The following is a 16,646-nucleotide window of genomic DNA, read 5'->3' on the forward strand; positions in this document are numbered from 1 at the left end:
GTAGAAGTCACAACTGCTCTTGTGGTAATTATTAATTACCTTGGTAATTATGTGAGGGAAATTTGCAGAGAGTTTTAGAGACTGCTGGGGTTCCACATAATATTCCCACCACCCCCACACACACACCACTGACAGTGCACAAGTAATTATTCTGGGAGACTGTTCAAGGACTCATCCTGATAAATGGTGTGCTTCCAGAGAACTAGAGATTACCATCCAAACCTGTATTTTGGCCATTTGATGGCACTTTAGGATTTAACCCGTTTTCCTCCATTTCTGACATTTTTCCCTTCTCTTAAAATATTATGTTAATTGCCAAGATGTGACTAGGGGTCAAATTTAATGCGTTCTTTCCTTTATTCTTGAATGACTTATGTGTGAAAGTGGGACGGGTGGGGAATGTGCGAGGCTTCTGTTCCCCTGGCTTTCACTGAAAATGAAGCTGTACAATAACCTCACTGACCACTGCAGAATGACGAAAGAACATGCAGGCCAGGGTGCAACCTACAGGGAAAAAAAAAAAAAATTAGTAAGGAATACAAGAGTCATAAAGGAAAGAAAACTCAGCGTTCTTATAGAGAATAGAGCCTAATCTGATGTTTTCAGGGAGTTCCTAGGAAACACTCGGTAGCCTATGCATTATTTTATTGACCCATTCGGTGATCCAAAATGTGTTCTCAAAGTATTTTCTGCGTTTTATTTTTACTGTGTATGAATCTTTAGGAGTCTTCCCTGAACTCTGTATCCCCGTTAGGTTAAAGGACTGAGAGTTAATTTTGGGTCTTACAGAGTATACTCTTGGGCGATCAGGCTAGAAGGAACAACATTTAACCATGCAAATTTTTTCCCTTTGCTATTACGCACTCCTAAAACACGTTGCCATTAAGTCTTCGCCAGGATATTTGCCTTTATTGAAGTTTTGTATAAATTAGCCTTGAAGATTACACCGTAACTGACGTTGGCACTGATTTATGACATGCGAAGGACACACTCATGGCTCTGTAGAGGACAAAAAATTCAATTCAATTCAGTAAGCCCTCCTTACTGAACGACTCCCCTTACCTCGTCTCTCCTGAATTATTAATGAAATCATTCATTACTTCACCTTTCTTTTCCTAAATGTTTAATCAGTCCTTCTCAATGATGTGCTCCCTTCAGAGGAAGAAAGGAGGGAGGGAATTATTGGGCTGCTGATCATGTACTGAAACATCAATGAAAAGTTTCGATGTGGGGTGTTCCTTCCCCACATCTATTCCAGGTGTTTCTGAGTATACAAGCCTGGGTCTATACCTACCAAGCTCACTGTTGACTCACTTTTACCTTTTTCTCTGGTGGGATGGGATCAGTAGTGTCAGGAGCACAGCACCTGACATGGTGCCTTACAAAGAGTAGTTTCATAATACAGATTTTTTTTTTTTTTTTTTGAGAAGAAGAAATGAAGGAGTCCTTTTCAGACAAACTCATCGGAAATTACCTCATTCTCTGTATGTCCTTTTCTGTTTGACAGTTGACAGGCACCAGATTTTGTTTGCCTTTGTCTATGATGGCCAACCATCCCAGTGTGCCTGGGACTGAGGGGTCTCCTGTACTGTACGACTTTCCATTTTAAAATTGGAAAAGTCCCACACAAACCAGGACTATTGGTCAGTCACCCTGTCTTCTCGCTGCTAGCTTTTCTTTTTCTTTAGTTTTCATCTCTGTTTTCCCTTTCTTTGTGTTTACAGATCACAGGCTGTGGAGTCCACAGTGAAAAGGAAAAAAGATGTATGAACTATGGTGTGTTGTGGTTCCCAATGTCCAGGTCCCCAGACCAGCAGCATCAGCAACACTTGAGAATTTCCTTAGAAATTCAAATGCTCAGGTCCCACCGCCACATACAAAATCAGAAACTCTGGGAGTGCAGACTGGCAGTTTGTTTGGGCAAGCCCTCCAGGGGACTCTGATGCACACCAAGGTTTGAGAACCACTTGAAGAGTCCTGTTGCTGAATTCTAAGCCCAGTTCTGGCACTGCCTCACTAAATGACTTGAGGCATGCCCTTCTATTTTGAACTTTGGTTTGCTCTTCCATGAAGTGAGGGCCTTGGACTAGGCAGCATCTAAAGGTTTTGCCACTCTATAGTTATATGAGACTGTGGTCATTTTGCCTGGCTTTTCATTGCTCAAGTTCTCTCATGCAGGTACAGAACGGAAAGCACCTACCTCACAGGGTTTTCTAACAATTCTGTGGTTATTTTGCAGCACACATTGTGGCCCAATAATAACAGCTAACTCTTACATTGTGCTACGTGCTGGACGCTGTTCTAAGCGCAGTTAGTCTCCACAACGACCCTATCGCCATTTTACAGATGAAAACAACAACAACAACAAAAAGAACGAGGCGAAGAGAGGTTAAAGTGGCTTACCCAAGGTCACAAGGCTAAAACAAGTGTCAGAGTTTTAGCTAATCTGCCATATTGCTCAATTAACTTTGCTAACTCCCTCACCCCTTCCACACACACTCTAATCACCCATTCATAGACAATAATCATCATTCCCACTTTCATGTTCTGCCAGCAAGATCTCGAAAGAACCACGAGCATATCTAGATTGGTTTGCAAGTAGTTTGCAAATATCAAAAACACAAGTCAAAAACATTTTCTAGAAACACTGTGTCTGTGTCCTCATCCTCATACACCTTTAGCTCATCAGAGACAAAGACCCTGGCAGAGTTTGGTAGATGTTCTTTGTTGTTGTTGTTGTTCAGATTTATAGCCAGGGGTTGGTGAGTTTGTGGGTAGCCACGTTCCAGTCCTTGGCTTCATGCGGTCAGTGTGGCTTTTGCCCTCCATCTTGCTCAGAGTATTCTTGCACCACTATGCCTTGCAGGCGCTTAACTTCTGGCTACCATGGTTTGCTTCCAGACAAGCAAGCCTGAGACTTCAATATGGAGACAAGTATCTGATCACATTTGCTTGCTTGTTTGTTTTTGTCTTGGCCATGCCTTTTTGAGTTTACTTTGTGATATTCAGTCCATCACTGGCATGTGTTCCATACCATGAACCGTACCATCTTGGGTGGGAAGTCAACGGAAATCTTTCCCATGTGGATTTTACTCTTCCCTGATTGCCTGAGCTGCGTTTGCAAAATACAGTCGCACACTTTCTTGATGATTTGGGCGTATCGTTACGACTGTCTGTTTTTGTGCCAGGCAATAAGGCACTATAAGGTCTTAGCCTGGTTAGTGGAATCCAAGCTTCCTTTCTGGGAAAAAAAAATCAGGCATCTTTTGCAATTGTGATAAATCATCTTAAGCCATGTTGGTGTATAATCTACAGATTCATAGTAGTGTTCTAACTTACTTTCTGTGTGGGTAGGTAATCACGGTCATTTATCCTGTGCACAAGAGAGGATCACAAGCACGGATGCTGTGCAAACTTGTGAAGCTAGCGAAGGTTCTTCTCTGCTAGCTCCATCTTTACCCGCAGTTTACCCATTAATGGTGGCCACTCCCTCCAATTCAGGAATTTAGTATCCATTTGCCTTCTGCTTTCTAGCTCCCTCTCTGATGCCTTGACTGAGGTGGCTTAGTGTCATAAGAAGAACTCAGACTTAGAACGGCCTGGGCTTAAATTTCATCTTATTAGCCTGGCGAATTTTGGGACTCTGCTTTCCTTCCTTGAGCCACTCTTCTTCATATGCAATGCCATCTACCTAAAAAAAAAGGTGGGGGGGGGACACAGAAAAATTAAAAGGTGTGATGAAGAATGAACTGAGATCTTGTGTAGAAACCATCTACTGCAGTGAGCAGCACATAATATACAGTCAGTACATACTAGCTGTTTATCACTGTTGCCAATATCATTATTGGGGAAAAGAGGAGGGACTGGGGCTAGCCTGTGTTTGACAGAAATCAACAGCCTTCTTAGAAGCAGCAAAGTTATAAGACTCAGAACTGGAAAGGTATGGGGAAATGCTAGGGGTCATGAAGTGCAGGTCTACTGACAAGGTATGCTGACCCTTAAGGCCTGAGGGTTTATGGATAGGAAGTTGTCTGGGGGCTTGGGTGATCTTCAGGTTCAGAGATGAAAGAGAAGAATGGTCAGAGAGCCCGATGCGACAAATTGGGTCTGGAGAGTTTTAAGAAGAGTGGCTTGTTTTAAGAGAGGTGTGGAGGATGACTGAGACAGGCAGGGAGACACCCATGTCCATGATGATGTATAGTTAAGGCGAGACATACTTCCACATGCAGCTTCACTGCCTCTCAAAACCCCCGCTGAAACTACTACAAAATGATTTCTGAAAGGATTAGAAGGACAGGATTTGGAGGAAATGACTGGGAGAACAGGAAAGGAGGCAGGACTAAAGTTGGAATGCTGAAAAGCAGGTGGATGACTAGTAGTTGACGTAGCAGATCCAAGAAGATGACAAAGCAGGAATCCTGAGACCTTACCAGGAAAAGCCAAAAGCCAACCTGTATCATCCCCTGCTCCCAAGGATCTTCAAGAACTGCAACAAGTAACTTTGGAAGTGGAGGTGAAGGTGGCTAGGCACCAAAAGTAATGAGTGCAACTGCAAACTGGTTGAAGAAGTAGATTCATTCCCAAATCCCCTCCAGCAGCCAGTGCCAGTGGGGGGCTGGTCCTTCCCTTCCCTGACAGTAATCTGGAGTGCTGTTCCCTGGAGAGTGTAAGGGAAAGGGCCTCTGGACTAGAAGTTCCTAAACCCACTCAAGGGTTGGGCTCCCATATTGAAAACAGGGGGCGTAAGTGGATACATGCATCCTGTGAACCTCCAGTCTTCTTCCCTGACGCTGCCCCTAAAATTCTGGCATCTAAAAGAATCTTCTGTGGGTCATCTGACCAACCCAAGAGAAAAATCTATCTAAGGATAGTGACACTGAAGGTTCCCCACCAAAGGGCCCAGTCAGGTTACTCTATAATGAGGTGCATGGTTGATAATGTGAGGGACAGGAGGAAGAAGACACCCATCCAGTCGAGGGCACTTATTTTTAGAATGGGAACAGAGACCTGCACGTGATAGTTACTGCAAGGAAGGGAGTCAGAGAAGAGGGAACGAGTACACACCCTGGAGAGAGGAGGTCACTGATGGAGTGAGGCACCTGGGGAGGCAGGATGGGCTGGAATCCAGAGCAGGAGTAGAAGTGACAGCCTGAGGCAGGACAAAGGACCTTTATCCGCCACTAGGATAGGATGAACATAAGTGAGATTCGGTTGAAAACAGAATTTAATCTGTTATAACTTAGCAACTTGTACATCCATGGCATTTTGCTGGGTAGCGTTCATTCATCCATCCACTCATTAGCAGGACGTTTTTTTTTTTTTTTTTCTGGAGCAAGCACTGTGCAGGGTGCTGGAAATACTGAGATGAATCAAAGGTCCAGGCCTCATGGAGCTCACACTCACAGGGCGAAAGCAGACTCACAAAATCGGGAGGTAAATACTATGAAAACAGAGTCCAAAGGGCTGTGGGGACACAGAGCAAGGGACACTATAGAGTACAGGGAATCAAACAGGTATGGAAACGCCTACAGAACAAGACAGACTGCTCTGTGAGTTCAACGGCACAGAGATCTCATCCAGCAGGGCCAATATGCAAAGGTATCATCATAGGCCAGGTGGCCTTTGAGTTGAAACTAAGAGCATGCCTCGGGATTCTTTCAACGTGCAGTAATGTGGGGGTAAGGTGCCCTCCAAGATGTGGAAACACATGGAAAAGTCCAGAGACAGGAAATTGCAAGAGGATGTGTTTGGAAAAGAGGGAGAGGCCCTGGTTGAGCACAGAGTATACCATGGCAAGTACTGGGTGGCGCAGTTGGGAAGCAGGAATAGGATGAGATGCAAAAATGTCATTGAGGCAACATCACAAAATGCAATGGGGTTGAACTAACGGACTGTATAAAGAACACCGCACTGTGGTATTAGAAACCTGCTTACATTCTAGGCCCAGCTCTGCCGCAAAACTGCCCTTGGTATGGTATGTGGCCACACAAGTAACGTCTGAACCTTTGTTTCTTCGTCTATCAGCTGGTAGTAAGAATACCTTCCCTGCCTATTTCATGGTGTTGTTAAGAGGAGTCTATGAGTCAGTGAACATGAAAACGCCTTTTAACAAATCTTTAAAGCAGTGGTACACGCGAGTAAAGGGCTATCATTGAGGAAATGCATGTGATGGGGACACATCGGCAACTGAATAACCGTGGGGCGGGGACGAGTCTACCGAAATATTCTCCTGTGAGAATCTAACAGGCTTCTAAATGTGGTTGTTAGGTAACATGGTGAGTGACTTAACTCCTGATCATTTGGAACGTCCATACATCAAATTTACAGAGAATGAAAGTAGATTTGCCCCATCCTGGTAGTCCACCTATGATGACCATAAAGCAGTAGTCATTCTTTTAGAAACATAACAGCTTAGAGAACAGACAAAAATGGGCTAGTTTCCAGTTGTTCTTCATTTGTGCAATCCACATTCACTGACCCCTCTGCTGTGCACGGAAGGCAGGGCACAGAGGGGAAGACACAGATATGATTTCTGCCTTCAAGCAGATCTCCTTCTGTCATGGGAGGCAGACATACCAACAGTCAGCGTCAATACCAGGTAAGCACAAGGGGTCTGTGGTAACTCAGAACAAGGGTACCTAAACCAGTGTTTTGCAGCTGAGCTTAAATAAATATGAAGTAATACCACTGTTCCAGTATCACAGGTGGGGAAACTGAGACTCCAGAGAACAAGTGGCAGAGGCAGAACTTTAACCTAGACCTTTGAACTCTGGTCCCAGGGCTTTTACTGCCTCACCACAGCTGCCTGTTTTGCTTTGTAAGTATGTTTAGGCCTAATGCAGGTGGCAGAAGATCACATTCTTTTGTGTGTCCCTGCCGTCCTAGACTGCTCACTCAATTCCAGAGATGGGTAGGAAATTGGGGCACCGCCATACGTCCAAAATGTTATATTTTGGATAGATTTTTAAAAAGTAATGAAACTCTTCACATTTTAAGTTCCTATTGAAAGTTCCTCAAGAATCCAGGAGCGTGTGTGTGTGTGTACGTGCATGCGTGCGCTCACCTGTACACAGGTACGTGTGCATCAGAGTTTGGAGCAGGGCAGGTTGGGAGACATTGGTGCCCACATTTTCAACAAGCCTATGTGGAGAGAAAACGGAAGGTGAGTCCCAACAAAACTGGCAGAAGAACACAGATGAAAACCAATGAGCAGAGATCTCAGAGGACACCATGAGAGGAGAGTGGGGTCGTCTGGCCCTATCTACTGCTTCACTGGCAGTTCCATACAAAGCTTATGTAGGGGAAGTGGTTTCCCTCACCATACGCTTCTTCTGGGAGTTTTGCGGGAATTCCCAGGTGTTGTGTGAGTCATAAGAGGAAAAAGGAATGATTTCGATTTCTGGAAATATTGCAGACTACATAATCTGAAATCCCTCCTTGCTACAAAACACCTAGAAAAGCTGGATAACTCGTGGTCCATCGGTGCCAAAAGTGACATCCCACGAATAGCTGGGAGACCTCAGTCCATTTCGACACTAAGGCAACTGAAAAAAAAAAAAAAAAATGAAGGAACTGTCCTTCTCCTAAGATCTCCTCCACCCATTTCTTTGGACCCTATCATTCTTCAGCTCTTGTGTCCACTCATTCACTTAACCATTTACTGAGCACTGACTGTATATCAGGTATTGGCTGCATTTAATGCACATAAAGTTGAGAGGCATGGCCCTTGCACTCAAATATCTCAGGGTGTGTGTTAGGCAGGGGCTCTTAACCACAGCGGCACCTCAGAATCACTGGAGAGAGTTTGCAATAATGCGTTTGCCTATCCTCCCCACCTCCCTCAAGATTGTAATTTCATCCTGGAGGGAAACAAATGGCCTGAAGTTTTTTCTGTGTTGGACTCGAAAACCTGGAGTCTAAAGGGACTCCAAAGCTTTAGGTGGCACCCCACGGAAATATGAAGAGAAAAAGAATTTCCTCCAGAGAAGATACGTGCTCAAGGTCAGGGGAAGGTGCCCAAGAGGTGAGATCTCTCATTCCCAAGAGTGGGAACACTGATCCTGCTGCCCTTCCCAACAGCAATGCCAAGAAATGGGTAGATCTGAGAGGCATTTTGCAGGTTCAGTCAAATGGACTTGGTGCCTGATTAACTGTGAGAGAGGGGTTGAGGGAGAGGAAGGTGTCAAAGTGACTCCCGGATTACTGATGTGAACTGCTGGGCACAACATGCTTACACAGGGAATATTAGAAGAGGAGAGAACTTGGAAAAAAGATGGTATTTTTGGTCTTGGATATATTTGAGTGGAAAGCCTTGGCTGGGCATGCTGTGCTCTCCAATCTCCTCTACCATGGACATGTATCATGCTGGTCAATATTGAGAGGAATATGTCCAAGAATTTCCCTTGAGCTCCTAGCACAAACCCAGATCATCTTTGACCTCCAGTCCCTCCACCAAAATTGCTCTTGCCCAAGGCCCCCAGCAGCCCTTACACAGTGACTCACGGTGACTATGATTTAATGTCTGTCATTCACGAACTCAGCAAATGTTCCTGAGTTTGTCGCTTCTTGCTCAGTTCTCCTTCTGGTTTCCTTCTGAACATTTGCTCCCTTCTCCTTCTGGTTCGATTCTCTCCCAGCTCTGCCTCTCATTCTCACCCTTGATCTCACTCTCTCCTCTTTTCCTGTGAAGACACTCCTCCAGTCTCCTTCCACATATTTTCTTCTTTTGCCTGTCCCTTAAAAGAAGTTGTCCTTCATTCCCTTATGTGTTCTCTCTCTCTCTCCTTGCATGGTCTCAACTGCATCCATGGCCTCAAGAACTACCCTGATGACTCCCAAATCCAGTCCTGATGTCACTCCTTCATCTCCACCTGGTTATCCCAACAGGTGTCTCAAATTTCACATACTCCAAACTGTACTCACCTTCCTACCAATACCTGCCACTTCTCCTTCATCCCATATCTCCAGTAATGGCTCCAAAGTCCACAGTCACCACACTCTACCCTCAGGGAGTCCTTCCAGAGCTGCCACCACCTCCTCCCTCCCTCCCTCCCTCCCTCCCTCCTTCCCCCTCCTCCTCCACCACCACCCGCCTTCACCCTGCCAACCCATGCCCTACTTTTCCACTTGACTAATTTCCACTCATTCTTCAATTTCTCCAGGAACATTTCCCAGCCCCATAAGTCTGTATGAGGTACTCCTCCCATGTGTTCCTACAGCACCTTGAACTTAACCCTCGCGTAGCGCTTACCACAGTATAGTGCTGGAATTGTCAGGTTCCTTGTCTATATCCTCAGCCAGTCTGCAAGAAGGAACGTGGCCCGTATTTGCTCACTGGAATTTCCTCAATTCCTAATGCAGTCCCAGGCATACAGCAGGCACTCAGTGCACATCTGTTGAAGGAATGAAAAATGAATCATCATGTCTCCAGCTAGGCTCACCATTATGAGATGTATGTAGTAAAGTACCTATTATGTGCATTTTACTGCTTAAACTTTTCTTAAAAAAACTGAATCTGTCCCCCGTCTCATCTACCAATGCCATCAGCTTAGTTGAGATATGTATTATTTCCTGACTGGGATACTACAGCCAACTTCAATCTCAATCCTCTTTGTTCTGTCCTGCACACAGCTACCAGAATGCTCTTTCTAGAAGCAAATCAGCTCATGTCAACACCAAGATTGGATTGTTGGTTCACTATAACCTATAGGATATTCCAAGACCTAAGCATGGCAAAACAGAACCTCCACGACCTGGCTCCTAGCTACCCCCCATCCACCCCCACCAAACGCCTTGGCTTCTCATCATGCTACAAATTCCTTCACACACACTGTCTCCAAGTGGCTTACCTGATTCACTCCTATTCTTTCAACAAAATGTTCATTGACTATTATACATCATGACCAAGTACCACCTAATCCACAAATGTAAGGTTGGTTCAACATATAAAAATCAATTTATGTAGAATGGCACATTAACAGAACTGAGGGGGGGGGCGGGCCAGGCCAGGGCGGGTAGGGGAAGGTTCAACCATTATTTTAATCACATAGAAAAAGGATCACCTGACAAAAAATCCAATGCACTTTCATGAAAATAAAGTCAACAAAGTAGAAATAGAAGGGAACTTCCTCAACCTGGTGCCATGCATCTATGGAAAACCCAGAGATGATAATATTGTCCTTAATGGTGAAGGACTGCTTGATTTCTCCCTACGATGAGGAACAAGACAAGGCCTGCCACTTCTATTTGACACTGTATTCAAAGTTCTAGTCAGGCAATTAGTCAAGAGTAAGAAACAAAAGGATTGCAAAGGAACAAATAAAACTCTCTCTATTCATAGATGACACATTCTTATATGTAGAAAACACTAAAGCATCCACCAAAAACTGTGTGTGTGTGGGGGGGGGGCTAAACCAAAACCTATTTGAATATCCAGTAAATGGGCTCAGCAAAGTTACGGGATCTAAGATCAATATAAAACAATCAGTTGCATTTCTATACACTGGCAGCTAACAAACTGAAAAGGAGGTTAAGAAAATAATTCCCTTTAATGATAGCATCAAAAAGAGTACTGAGGAATAAATGTAACAAAGATGTGTAAGACGTATACTCTGAAAACTACACGACATTGCTGAGAGATATTAAGGAGACCTAAATAAATGTAAAGCATTCCATGTTGATGGAATGGGGCACTTAGTATTGGTAAGGTGTCCATAATCTCCAAGGTAATATGCAGATTCAATGTGATGCCTGTTAGAATCCAACCTGCCTTCTTTGTAAAAATGGACAAGCTGATCCTGAAATTCATGTGGAGATAGATACAGAGGACCCAGATGCCCCAAACAAGCTCAAAACAGAACAACAAATTCGGAGGACACACTTCTCAACTTCAAAACTTACCACAAAGTCACACTGACACAAAAAGTGTGGTATTAGCATCATAACAGACATCCGCGTTCATGTCATAGAACTTAAGAGTCAGAAACAAACCCGCATATCCAGGTACAGCTGACTTTCAGTAAGGATGACAGGCACATGTGGTGTGGAAAAGAATAATCCCTTCCACAAATGGTTGTGGGACGACTGCAAAAAATGAGCATGGACCCCTGTGTCATTCCATATAAAAAAATAACTCAAAATGGATGGATCACAGATTTAAATGTAAGGACATTTAGACTTTTAGACTTTTTTAAACTCTTAGAAGAAAAAACATAGATGTAAATCTCTGTGAACCTTGGACTAGGCAATATGACCACAAAAGCAGAGCCACAAAAGCAGTTTCTTTTGACAGATGGGACTTCATCCAAATGAAAATCTTTCAGACACCAAAGGATTCTTAGGTGGAGAGTGAAAGGACAACCTGCAGAATGGGGGAAGTATTTACAAATCACATAACACATACATCTGATAAGGCTCAGTTTTCCATAATATACAAAGAACTCAATAGCAAAATGGCATTCGACCCCATTTCCCAAGACGGGCAAAGAGCTCGAATGCACATTTCCACAAAGCAGGTGCACAAAGGGCCAAGAAGCTCAGGGAAATACGTGCAACATCATTAGCCATTTGGGAAATGCAAATCACAAGGACCATGAAGTAGCACTGCACACCCACTAGGATGGCCATTATAAAGAAAACCAAGCAAACAGAAAACAGCAAGCTAAGTTGAGGACGTTCAGAAATGAGGACCCTGAGGCAGTGCTGTTGGGAATGCAAAGGGGCACAGCTGCTGTGGAAATCAGTCTGGCAGTTAGTCAATGAGTTAAGCACTGAACTACCATCCGGCCCAGGAGCTGGACTCCTAGATAGAGACACCAAAGAGTTCCCAACAGGTGTTCAAACAAAAACCCAGACGGGAATGCTCACCGAGGGACACCCAGCTGTCCATCAACTGATGAGTGGCGACACAGAATGTGGGGTATGCGTAGAACGGAGTATTATTCAGGTGTGAAAAGGTGCCACGTGCTGATTCGCGCTGCAACGTGGATGAACCCTAACGCTCAGCCACACCAAAGGCCGCACGTTTAACTCTGCTTGCACGTATAGGTACCGTCCAGCACAGGCAACGCTCCGTGGCAAGAACGCAGATTGGTGGCTGCCGGGGCCCCCAGGAGTGAGCGAGCAAGCGAGCGAGCGTGTGAGTGTGTGTAGCGGGGTGGAGAGTGAGTGCTTAAGGGGTTCTGGGTGTTGGGGGGGGGGCAGGGGGCGGGCGGTGGACGTGTCTCGGAAGCAGATGGTCCTGGCGGTGGCACAGCACTGTGACCCTAAGTACTCGACGCCTCTGAGTCGCCCCTGCCCTCCCGCAGTCCTCTTTCTCCCTAGGCTGCTCCCCACCAGCAGAAAGCGAGAGTCCCTGTGCCAAGACGGGAGGGCCCGGGCCAGTGAGGAGGCCAGGAGGCCGGCTGGCCGCCCCGTCTAAGTCTACGTCACGCGCAGGCCCGGGCCCAGGCCTCGGCCTGGGCCGGCACGTGGCGGGCCAGCCGCGGAGCGCTGACATCACCAGAGCGCGTGGTGCGTCGCTGCCGACCAATGAGCGGACGGCAGGGGGTCGCTAGGATACAGGGCCCCGGAGCCCTGGACCCAACGACTACCCGCCGCAGGCAGCCACCGTTGGCGTCCAGACCGGCAGCACAGTCCAGCCCAGCCCAGCCCAGCCCAGCCGAGCAGAGGGCGCCCGGTCCAGCCGAGCCGAGCCGAGCCGAGCCGAGCGGAGCAGAGCAGAGCTGAGCAGAGCTGAGCGGAGGGAGCCCAGGCCCGCCGAGCCGGCCGAGCCAGCGCCCATCATGCCGAGGCAGCGGAGCCGTCGAAGAGGACGAGGGTCCGGGTCATCGCGGCCCCGGAGGCGCGCCTGCTCCCACACCGCCCGAGCCGAGCTGACCTTCTCCGTGAGCCTGGTGGAGCGCCGTCTGCGGGAGGGCCGCTATGCCCAGCGCCTGAGTCGGTCTGCCTCCGTGTTCCTGGCCGCCGCCCTCCAGTGCCTGACGGCCACGGTGCTGGAGCTGGCCAGCAACGAGGCCCAGCACAGCGCCAGGAGGCGCATCACCCCGGAGCTCCTGGACATGGCCGTCCACAACAACGCGCTGCTCAGTGGACTCTTCGGTACTACGACCATCTCCCAGGTCGCCCCGGCCCGGCGCTAGGCGCTGCTGGCCTAGCACCGGCCCACCCGTCCCCCCGTGCCCCCTCGCTGGCCTCCTCTCCTCGCTGGCCCCAGGGCCGCTTGCTCTCAGCAGGCCTCGCCCGGCCTGGCTTGTGCCTTCAGCCGGTCCTTGCATTAAAGCGTTTCAAGAAACCCACCACCTGCTTCAGTCACTTTCTGTCGGGGGGCGGGGGTGGGCCTCCAGGCCTCTGGGCTTGGGGGACGGCCAGGCCGGGAGCTGGGAGGGCTGGGGGGCGGGCTTGGGGCCTGGGGTGGGGACCTCGGAAGGTGGGAGCAGGCGGAGGAAGGGGGAGGAGGAGGAGGAGGGGGAGGAGAGGGGAGCAGGGGGAGGAGGAGGATGAGGGCGAGGAAGGGGGAGGAGGAGGATCAGGGGGAGGAGGGGGAGCAGGGGGTGGGGAGGGAGCAGGGGGAGCAGGGGGAGCAGGGGGAGGAAGGGGGAGGAGGAGGATCAGGGGGAGAAGGGGGACCGGGGGAGCAGGGGGAAGAAGGGGGAGGAGGAGGATCAGGAGAATCAGGGGAATCAGGGTGAGAAGGGGGAGCAGGGGGAAGAAGGGGGAGGAGGGGGACCAGGGGGACCAGGGGGAAGAAGGGGGAGGAGGAGGATCAGGGGGAGGAGGGGGACCAGGGGGAGCAGGAGGAGGAAGGGGGAGCAGGGGGAGCAACGGGAGCAGGGGGAGGCGGCGGCGGAGGCAGCGGCTCCCCTGGGGCGGGGCCAGTGCAGGGCGGCGAGGGCTGGCCAGCGTGGGCCTCGGGGTACAGAAGACGCCTCCCCCGTGGCCCTGAGCGACTCAGGGCCTGCATCTATCTATCTATCCATCTGCCTGCCGCCCGCCCAAGTCCGCGGAACGGGGTGGCCACGACTCTGGGACCCACGTCTAAAGGCGGCCAGTCGGGGTGGGGATGGACGGGCGGCCAGAGTGGCGGCGGGCCTGGGCGCCCACCGGCCAAGGGGCTTCGACGCCAAGATGGAGGCGTGAGGGGGAACATGCGGAAGAACCCGAGCAGGGAACTAGGGTCAAGCAGGGTCAGGGATCTAGCTTTGGTCACGTTCAGATGGAGCTGCTGCTAGGCGCCCTTAGCAACCGAGCTCCACGAGCTGCAACCTAGCAACAGCCGGCGCCTGCGCAGGGGCCCCGCCTCCGCGCAGGGCCCTCGTCCGCCCCACCTCCCCGGCCCCCGTGATCCCTCGTTGGTGTGCGTAGGTCGCGGGCCGCCGGCCGGGCCCCGCCCCGCAGCCCCGATTTGCATACGCAGCCGGCCAGGACCCGGGATTCGCCCAGGGCGCCGACGGGAGGCCAGGCCCCGCCCCTCCGCCCTCGATTTGCATAAGCAGCTCCCCGGCCGGCCAGGCCACGCCTGCCCAGGACCCTGGAGTGGCCCAGGAACCCGGCTCCGGGCCAAGCCCCGCCTCCTGACCGCGCTGCGCAAAGGCAGCTGCCTCCGCGCCTCTCGGTTCGCGTAGGTTGCTAGGCCAGCCCCGGACCCGCCCGCCTCCCTGCCTGGCATCCGCGCCTCCCAGCCAGGCCCTGCCTCTCACCTTGGCACATCACCAGGGCGACGGGGGACTGCGGGGGCGCCGGAGCCCGGCGCGCGCTTCGGGTCGCCCTAGGCCGCTGCAGCCTGACGCAGGGCACGTCGCGGCCGGGACCTTTGCCCACGTAGGCGCGGCCGGAAGTTCCCGGGGCCGGCAACATGGCTGCCTCCGCGTCCGGCCTCGGTGGCGGTGGCGGCGGCGGCGGCGGCGGCGGCGGCGGCGGCGGCGTGCTCTCGGGCCCCGAGGCCGGGGACTTCCTGGCGCGGTACCGGCTGGTGTCGAACAAGCTGAAGAAGCGTTTCCTGCGGAAGCCGAACGTGGCCGAGGCCGGCGAGCAGTTCGGCCAGTTGGGCCGCGAGCTGCGCGCCCAGGAGTGTCTGCCGTACGCAGCCTGGTGCCAGCTGGCCGTGGCGCGGTGCCAGCAGGCGCTCTTCCACGGGCCTGGGGAGGCGCTGGCCCTCACGGAGGCCGCGCGCCTCTTTCTGCGGCAGGAGTGCGACGCGCGTCAGCGCCTGGTGTGCCCCGCCGCCTACGGCGAGCCTCTGCAGGCGGCCGCCAGCGCCCTGGGCGCCGCCGTGCGCCTGCACCTGGAGCTGGGCCAGCCGGCCGCCGCCGCCGCCCTGTGCCTGGAGCTGGCCGCCGCCCTGCGGGACCTGGGCCAGCCGGCCGCCGCAGCCGGCCACTTTCAGCGCGCCGCCCAGCTGCAGCTGCCCCTGCTGCCCCTGGCCGCGCTGCAGGCGCTGGGCGACGCCGCCTCCTGCCAGCTTCTGGCGCGCGACTACAGTGGCGCCCTGGCGCTGTTCACGCGCATGCAGCGCCTGGCGCGGGAGCACGGCAGCCACCCGGTGCAGCCGCCGCTCCCGCCCCCGCCGCAGCAGACCCCGCTGGCCCCGGCACAGTCGCAGCCCCAGCCCGGAGCCGGCGCGACCCCAGCGACGTCCGCCTCGCCGCTGCCCGCCAACCCGGGCTCTGGCGCGCCCTCTCCCGTCGCCCTGGGCGCCTTCTCCGAGGTGCTGGTGCGCTGCGAGGTGTCCCGTGTGCTGCTGCTGCTGCTCCTACAGCCACCTCCCGCCAAGCTGCTGCCCGAGCACGCCCAGACTCTGGAGAAGTACTCCTGGGAGGCTTTTGACAGCCACGGGCAGGAGAGCAGCGGCCAGCTTCCCGAGGAACTCTTTCTGCTGCTGCAGTCCTTGGTCATGGCTACCCATGAAAAGGACATAGAAGCTGTCAAGTCACTGCAGGTGGAGATGTGGCCTCTGTTGACTGCTGAGCAGAACCACCTCCTTCACCTCGTTCTGCAAGAAACCATCTTCCCCTCAGGACAGGGGATCTGATAAATCACATTAACCAAAGACCTTTTTGCCTGGTACACAACCTCATTCATCCACCTTTGCACATAGGGAGAAATAAGTCTTTGATCCAGGTTCTGCATTTCCTGTCATTCATATTGCCACCGATGTATTTGTGCTTCTTTGCCTAGATTATTTCACTTAACATAATGTCCCTTACCCATATTGCCACAAATGACAGGATTTCATTGTTTTGAAGGATGGATAGTATTACATTGTGTATTTGTACCCCAATTTGTTTATCCACTCATCAAGTGATGCATATGTAAGTTGATTCGGTTTCTTGGCTATTGTAAATAATGCTTTAATAAACTTGGTAGGACAGATGTCTGTTTCTCATGGTGATTTCCTTTTCATAGTAGTGGTTTACTTCATCAATAATCATTTAGGAAAGAAATGAAATATTTGTCTCCAGTACTATGGCAATACAGTAATTTGGTTATACTCCTGCTCTAAACCTAAAATATTAGTCCTAGTGTTTCTTACATAAGGTATCAGGTAAAGAGTTGGAAAAGAAAATAGTTGTGATAATCTCTCCCTGTGTATCTGGGCATGAGACCAATGTTGGTAATCAAAGCTGTCATCTTTCATCACTCATTTCAAA

At 50.7% G+C, this 16,646-nt stretch overlaps 2 protein-coding genes and 1 long non-coding RNA gene across 3 annotated transcripts; 2 read left to right on the plus strand and 1 right to left on the minus strand.

The window, feature by feature from the left end:
• Positions 1 to 893: 893 nt before the first annotated feature.
• On the minus strand, positions 894 to 12,081 carry LOC306651767. Its single transcript, XR_013761198.1, has 3 exons — positions 11,233 to 12,081; positions 9,251 to 9,392; positions 894 to 3,691 (listed from the first exon to the last, which is right to left on the minus strand). It is a non-coding gene; the product is annotated as an uncharacterized lncRNA (long non-coding RNA).
• A 160-nt stretch (positions 12,082 to 12,241) lies between these two features.
• On the plus strand, positions 12,242 to 13,340 carry LOC306651763 (histone H2A-Bbd type 2/3-like). The gene has a single exon (XM_079124563.1). The coding sequence runs from the start codon at positions 12,783 to 12,785 to the stop codon at positions 13,137 to 13,139; it is 357 nt and encodes a 118-aa protein (XP_078980689.1). The 5' UTR covers positions 12,242 to 12,782; the 3' UTR covers positions 13,140 to 13,340.
• A 1,418-nt stretch (positions 13,341 to 14,758) lies between these two features.
• On the plus strand, positions 14,759 to 16,391 carry LOC306651754 (40-kDa huntingtin-associated protein-like). Its single transcript, XM_079124542.1, has one exon. It carries the CDS (start codon positions 14,852 to 14,854, stop codon positions 16,025 to 16,027), a length of 1,176 nt encoding a protein of 391 aa, XP_078980668.1. The 5' UTR covers positions 14,759 to 14,851; the 3' UTR covers positions 16,028 to 16,391.
• Positions 16,392 to 16,646: the final 255 nt, after the last annotated feature.

The sequence above is a fragment of the Sciurus vulgaris genome (assembly GCF_902686455.1).
Source record: "Sciurus vulgaris genome assembly, chromosome: X".
NCBI lineage: Eukaryota > Metazoa > Chordata > Mammalia > Rodentia > Sciuridae > Sciurus > Sciurus vulgaris.